The sequence below is a fragment of the Coturnix japonica genome, chromosome 2 (genome assembly GCF_001577835.2).
Source record: "Coturnix japonica isolate 7356 chromosome 2, Coturnix japonica 2.1, whole genome shotgun sequence".
Classification (NCBI taxonomy): Eukaryota; Metazoa; Chordata; class Aves; order Galliformes; family Phasianidae; genus Coturnix; species Coturnix japonica.
The window spans coordinates 18,932,074-18,939,848 of NC_029517.1; the positions used below are offsets into that span (position 1 = coordinate 18,932,074).

General features: G+C 39.2%; 1 protein-coding gene across 1 annotated transcript in view; it reads left to right on the forward strand.

The window, feature by feature from the left end:
- The window catches only part of RUNDC3B (RUN domain containing 3B), a 35,964-nt gene extending 28,197 nt beyond the window's left edge, over window positions 1–7,767 (forward strand). Inside the window, exons 9-11 of the mRNA XM_015853389.2 lie at window positions 3,314–3,460; window positions 3,821–3,936; window positions 5,207–7,767. Of these exons, the coding sequence (XP_015708875.1) occupies window positions 3,314–3,460; window positions 3,821–3,936; window positions 5,207–5,352 (409 nt within the window). The 3' untranslated portion in view covers window positions 5,353–7,767. The remainder of the gene's footprint in view (window positions 1–3,313; window positions 3,461–3,820; window positions 3,937–5,206) is intronic.
- Window positions 7,768–7,775: the final 8 nt, after the last annotated feature.

A 7,775-nucleotide genomic window follows, 5' to 3' on the forward strand; every position in this document is an offset into this window, starting at 1 on the left:
CTCAGAGATATGATTTAGCAGAGGGTTGTTAGAGTTAGGGTACTATGGTTAGGCTGTGGTTGGACTTGATGATCTTTGAGGTCTTTTCCAACCTGAGTAACTCTATGATTACATTTACATTCCTGGAGATTACAAAAGAGATCTCCTGTTTTTTTGCAGATATGATTGTGAAGTGTTGGAAATGACTGCAGGTGGAGAAGATGCCATTTAGTGGATGGGGGGAAATAAGTTCAGAGGCGTTCTCAGATGAGAATTTTTTCCTGACCAAACCAGCTGATGTACAGTTTAAGCCCTCTGCTCTCTTAATAAATTCTCACACGTTTCCTCCCTACTCTACATAAAACTTTCTGCACCCTGTGGTCTCACCATGTTAGCCCAGGATACTCTGCTCAGCCATATCTCCCACATGGCCTTTCTTTCATTCAAAGAGAACCAGCCAGTCTCTTACTAATACACACTGAACCATCTTTATGGCTGAGACGACTGTATTTAGAAGCCATTGTCTTTAGCTTCTTTTTGGCTTTCAATTTCCAGTCTGATGAGAAGGGGCTTAACAGCTTGCTATATATGCTTGTTTGCTTTTTTTCTCTAAAAACTTATTGGATGTTCTTTTTTTTAATGTCTTTTAAACCCTTTTGTTTCCTTGTTCCTCTTCCTTTTTTTTGAATGTACCTACTTGTAGTCCTCTGTTTAAATGTCATCCAAACCATATCTTAAACCATCACAGCTACAAAGTCACTAACCATAGAAGAGTATTCTATTGAATTTTAAGATTGAATTTTGTTTTAAATCAGAACTGTGTAGTTCAATCTGCACTATTATTCTGACAGTATTTTATGGATTTTGTTCCATGTAAGTGATGCTTATGGGTTATGACATCTCATATAAAACCTCTGCTTGGAAACTTGCTTTCTTGGTCTACAGGCATTCAAGTCACTCTGTTTTTCAGCTGGTGCTTCTTGCCAGTGGTTTGTTCTGTGCAGCAGTTTGTTCCTTCCTTTTAGATTTGTGTGATAAACAGTTCTGTCTCCATTTATTCCCCTTTTTTGAAAGCCTGTGTGGTATCTGTGATGACTAAGCTTTAGGATGATGTAAACTGCGGTTTAATGCTTTGACTCTCAGAAGTCTGGTTAATATGTGCAAATGGAAGGTGCCTTTGTTTATCTTCAGAGAAGAAACTGTTTGCAGGCAGTGCTATTAACAAGGCTTTGCTGCAGCTAAATCTTACCATGCTTTAAAAATGACTGTGAGAAAACAGACCTCTAAACAAGGTACAAGGTTGGAAGAATGGGTGGGACCTGCCGGCCCCTTCTATGAATACTTTCTCTTATTTCTTGTTGTCTCAGTTGCCTTTGTGTAAAAGATACACACTGTGCTAGGACGATTTTTGCATATTCAAAACTATTTTTATATGCAATATAACAAGAGAAGAGAGAGTATCCAGTTTGCTTCCTGTTTCCCTTCCATCAGAAGGGATGAAATTACTGTAGCGTGCAGGTCTGTGGGACAGGCCCCAGTATAGAAGCCCATGTAAAATACGGAGCCCCGCTGTTACCAACTTGTCTGCACATGTGCTTTGTGTTCTCCTTGCTCAGCATATTTATTTACTCAGAACTTAACTCTGCTGCTGAGTTGTGTGGTAATAACATAGAGGAGCTGCCCAGGTGGGAATTCACAAGTACGTGTTGTATGTGTATGAGATTTGTTAGTTATTGTATGTGCAGTTGCTAATATGAGCAGGGTGTCCTCCACTGAAAGTGTGCAAGTCCTTCTGGGTGAGGAGGTCATATAGATAGACCAGCTGGTGAACATCATCATCACTTGGCTTGCTTTCTTCATATCAACGAACCTTTAACAATCCCACGTAGCTCCAGGCACCCCATGGGAGATACCCCAGGGAAGTGAGCAGCACAGCGGATATTTGAAGTTTTGGAGAACTGCAGGACATGGAAGTGGTTCTTGTATAAATGCCTTGGACAGCAGAATGTGAGGGATATCCCAGGGAAGGAAACTTACTGTTTCTGTGAGTGAAAGCTGAGGGAATTCATGGTCTTGAGAACAACTTCCTGAGCACAGCGTTGTTTGCCCTGCTGCTTGAACACCTTCTCTTGCAGAACTGCTCTGTCTGCCTCCTGTTTCAAACTCAGTTCCTCAAGATTACTTGATGAACTTACAGTTGTTTTTACCTCATTTTTAGGGGAATTTTGGCTCCTTGGGTAGGATTATGTGCCCCCTACTGAATGTGGATCATTTGTATAAACAGTTGAAATACCACAATAAAAGCTCCTCTGTAAAAATTAATATACTGATAGTAATACTCATTAATCCATTAAAGGTATGCATATGGTCAATAGATCTTCAGCTTGCTGTGCAGCTTAGTATTTCAGAGACAACGCTGCATTTGGCTTTCAACAGAGCGCACTCAATATGGAGATTTGTAACATGAGTTATGTACTGTAGGCCACAGATACTCAAAGGTTGTTAAGCAGCGTTGTACTGTAGCCTGGTACTTTCACAGTTTGGTGACTTATGAGTAAATAAGCCATATTACTTTTGTTTCTGAACTTATGCTACAACACAGACATAGCTTGGAGGTTACCTTATGCTACTGGAAAAAGGCAGGCAGTGTCTTGAAGTCCAAAGAGCTGTGTTGTTTCCTTATTTCTGTATGACTTTTATTGGGTGATTTCTGATGTCAGCATACTGGCTTCCTGGTTTCCAAAACTTTAGAACACTGATCTGCTTCGTGAGAATAAGAGGCAAAACTAATTTGAGTTGCAAGGTACTTCTGTGAACGCCTTTTCAGTAATTTAGAAACAAAGTTCACCTGCAAGGTGGTACAAAGCAGAATAACTACATGTTGTATTTTACCTGGAAGCTTGTAATGAAGTCAGCATGTCTGGTGTTCAGTTCATTCTGCAGCAATATTCATTTGGGAGTGGGGAGAAGGCAGGTTGCATTTCAAATGCCCCCAAAACTGGGGTAAAGGATATCAAGTTCTGATCGTTGGTCTGCAGAGTAGAGTCATAGAATGGCCAGGGATGGAGGGACCTTACAGATCCCATTAATTCCAACCATCCTGTTGTGAGGGAAAATAGTTGCTCTGTTCATTACCATCTTCCCAGCAGAAAGCATCTTTAAGATGCTACCCCATTGTTTTTTAATCTATAGATATGTTTCCAGAAGGAATGTTATTTCATCTTTTTCTGTTACTAAATTGCTTCTGAAAACTGCAGTCTATCACTTTTTTAAGTAAAACGTTGATTGGGAATTCAGTGGATTTGCTGATATTTACTGTCTGCTACGTTTGCAGGACTGTGCTAAAGAATAATGACTTGAGATCAAGACAAGAATTAACTACTCACCTCACCAATCAGTGGCCTTCCCCAGGAGCTCTGGATGTCAACGCTGTTGCCTTGGACACTCTACTCTATAGAAAGCACAACCAACAATGGGATGAGTAAGTTGAATATGACTTACCTTCGAAGGAGCAGAGAAACTTAAAATACATTTCCCTGAGCATGGCATTACTCGTAAGCATATTCTGTAGGAATAGTGTGCTATGATGCACAAGGATCAGCTGGCATAAAAATTGCTTCTCTCCTTCCTTTGCATTAATTAAACAAACAAAAGAACCCCTTTAGAAAATAACAATCTTATAGAAAACACAGAAGAGTTATTACGAAAAGAACGATTAAGGATTTTATTATTTATTTAAAAAAAATAAATACTTTTTAAAGACTTTAAAAACTTTTTAAAGAAATATTTCTGCTGAGATCATGAATTGCGTTGATATTTAAAATTATGGTTTGTTTTACAGGAAAAGTTTTCAAAGTCTGGATCAACTTTCGGCAGACGTCAGCCTTTCTCAGACCTCTCTGGATCCAGGCCACTCACAGGACGGGAAGCAAGATGGGATGAACTTGTTAAATGAAGGTATAGATGGCTTAATTTCATTTTGTACTTCGTAGCTTGGCTCTTCAGTCCCCATCGGATGCATCTTCAGTCTGAGACATCATACTGCATATTTTCTCCACTGTTATGGCTTTTTTTTTTTTCAATTTCTCTAAGGGCCATTGTTAACTTCCAAATAAGTTTTCATTTATCAAGTCTATTCCTTGTCTCCAAGTAATTATAGGCCTTTGTGCTATATTGAAGGCCAAGCTTCAAATGTGTTTCTTCCTTCTCCATCATAGAACCCAAGAAAGACACCTTCCTCCTATACCTATATGAAATATTTCAAGTACCCTTCTTGCTTTTCTGGATTATCCCAGTGGTGATCCCAACCTGTTCCTCTTTCAAGAAATCTCAAAGAGATGCGCCAACATAGAAACGCAATGTAGTGCCCCCTTCAAAATGTGTGTGTGCAAAGTTTACCTGCTCCATCTAGTGGGCAAGTGTGAAAAGTAGAGAAATGCTTGGGAGCCAGCAGTACTTGGGGCTGAAACTGCGATAAGCAACTTTCTGTATCTCATGAGATACCGAATTCAAGCAGACTCATTCGTAACTTCAAAATTCTTTACTTTAGAAATAACTTGAATGTAGAATTTAGAAGGTTTTAGAAGCAGTAAACAGTATTGAAATCTAAATGTTTCAAGTAAGTGTGGAGAAATTGAAATAGAAACAGCATGTCTGTTATGTAGAGCGTCCTTGTGCTGATTTACTTTTAACTGCTGAGTGTGGGGCTTGGGGTTCTTATTTTTTCCCCAGTGTTAAATCCTTTGAAGTTTATGTGTTCTTTTCCATGCATTAGGTTGCAGTGAAAACACAACTGTTATCTTAGGTTTTGATTTCAGGATTCTGTCTTCAGAGGAGGCATGATGACCTACTTCTACATTAGTGAGGTCAATCAGTACCGAAGCTTTGATATAGTTCTATAAGATGTGATGCTTTAACAGCAGGACTGTGCTGTTAAACGCCCTGTGTGCGTCTCACAGTGGCAGTCTTTCATGTTGCTGTTGAATAAATCACGTAGTCAGGTTTTATTTCCACACGATGAATTCAAGAACTGTACCCAAAAAGTGCGAGGCTGTTCTTTATTTCATGTCCTCAAATTAATTAGAGTTCTTAAAATGTAACTATAATGGAGATATTTCTAAAAATGAAGATTTGCTAAGGGAGCTCTCTAGTTTTTTCTTTTGGAAAGCTATTTGGTCAGATCATCTTGTGCTGTGAAGGTTATCTTAATTCTTGTTTTTCTTAACAGGAAAAGAGGACACCCCATCACTGCTTGGTCTTTGCGGTTCTCTCACTTCAGTAGCAAGCTACAAATCTCTCACAAGTCTGAAGTCAAGTGAATATCTCGCCAGTCCCACGACAGAGATGACAAGTCCGGGCTTAACACCGTCTTGAGATGCACGCGTGCAGGAAGAACTTTGTGTTGTATGCATTTGGTTTATGTTCCGTAATATGACTTCCAATGAAGACTGCTAGTTCTAAGGCAAAAATAAGCTGCTTTATTTTTCCTTCTCGTGGTTACCTGTTTAATTCTCCAAGTTTTCATTCCAGCTTTTTTTCCCCCAGAGGACTTTTTCAGGTTTTCTGTGTTAGTCCTGAACTGTTTGACTCCTGGTCAGGTACAGGACACACCTTCTGATGCTTCTGACTGATTTTTAACATGAAGCAGTTGGAAATCAGTCTACGTAACAGCCACGACCTTTGTTTCTCCTTGCAGTGGTTAACAGTCTGGCTCTGCTATAGCTGTGGTGCTTCTCTGCAGTGCTCTAAATACCAACTCTTGCAGAAGAGACAGGAAAACTTAAAGCCAGTCTTTGTAGGCAAATAAATATTTTACTTAAAAATCCATCTTTTCATCTGTGTATGTTGCATAGGACCTCAAATAGCGTTATTTAACCTATCAAGAGCTCTTCTCAAGTTGATTCAGTGTTAAATTTTGCATTCCTATTAGCATCATGGAACTAATGAGATGTCTGAATCACACTGAAGCACCACGCTGCAGCACTCTTAGTAATTCTTAAAGTTTGCATGACACTAACAAATGTAAGTTGATCATCTAAGTCAAGCATACTTAGCAGTTTGTAAATATTGAGGAAGCTCGCCAAATTTCAAGCTTTTGAGTGACCTGGCTTACAGATAATTTAGTATTATACAAGGAATTTATTGGCTTATTGGCCTTACTGGAAAGGGAGGGACTAAGGAAGATGGGGTTAGCTCCTTGTGAAGTTTGGGTCATGTATTTATTGGCAAGATTAGTTATAGTTGGTTTGCCTCTTGTAATGGTACCTTGGCACTACTACAACAGTCTGGTCACTGTAAGGTGGGCTTGAAAGAAAGAGAATCCACTCTGGCCTTTACTGAAACTACTGGCAGCATTCAGCCAAGGAGAGTGAAAAAGGGGAAACAAAGGCAGTGTAATGACAGCATTCTCATGCTAAAGGTTCTGTAGTAGTGCAATAGGTGTTTTCCTTGGTTAGGTAATCCAGCAGGACTTCTTTAGGTCAGTTTTCTCAGATTATTTGCCATAGATTTAAATTACTGATACAAACAGCCTGTAACATTTTTTAAATGAAACAAACTTTCCAGATTAGCTACAGCTCCAGAGTTTGCAAACTAATTTTTGAATTGCAAACTATATTCTTAAGTCTTTGTAAGATAGAACGGATCCTTTATCTAAGAATTTTGCTAATCAAGGTAATGCTTCTCAATATGATTAGTAACTTTTTAAACAAATCTGAAGTGCATGTAAGTATGTTGTATTTATAAGTGCTAGGGAAAATGCTTTTTTTGTGCCAAAGAAGTTTCATAAATTGTTTACATGATAGTTGCAATACAAGACAGATTTTCAATTGCTTACTCTCAGATGTTTACAGTACGTCACTACACTGTACGGTTTTAGTTGGTTTGCCTCTTGTAACGGTACGTTGGCACTACTACAACAGCCTGGTGGTTGTAGGGGGGGCTTGAAAGAAGAATTCACTCTCACCTTTACTGACTCCACTGACAGCATTCAGCCTCTGCAGGTGTGAGGCTCTCTGTAACTTGGGGCACTGCTGGATTTTGCTGCATGCGGTTCAAGATGCATCTCCTGAGCTCCATCCCATGGTGCTGGAGGTTACTGTACCCGTGTAGTGAACAAGCGTAGAGGCCATTCCTACAGAAAACTTTACAGCTGCTTAGCAAAATCCAGCAGGCCTTATTTTTTAATCCCTTGTGAAACCATTCAATTAATTTCTCTGTAATGATTTCTCTGTGATGAACTCAGAATATCAGATCCTTTCACACGCCGTCAGAATGTCCATTCCTTCTTGTAACTGTTTTTGGTTGTTACAATTAAGTACCTGCTGTCTCACGGCATTGAGTAACATTATTAAATACTAATTTATAAGTTAGTGCATGTCTACTGTGAATACAACAAGGGAATCCAGATTCCACGAATTCACGTTCTCCATCAAGGTGTAGTGATTTAATCAGTCTTGTTTGCTGTTAAATGCTTCTCCCACTTTGTCAGTGTTCTGGAGGGGACTATGATCATGATCTGCAGTCATGTTAGCTGATGGCTCTTTTCTTGGAGCTGCTGGTGTGAAATTCACGTGTCATTTAACTGAAGTCTTTTATGTAGTCTGACACCGCTGAGTTTATGGGTGTCATTTTGTGCATGGAAATCAGTTCTGTGTGTCTTTCTCAGTTTTAAACGTTTATCATTTTTCAGAAAAAAGAAAACCACACTGAAAAAATGCCCAAACTGTACGTTTTGTTGCCTTGACGTTCCATGAATGTTGCATGTAAATTAAACATTTTGTATCATCACTCATTAC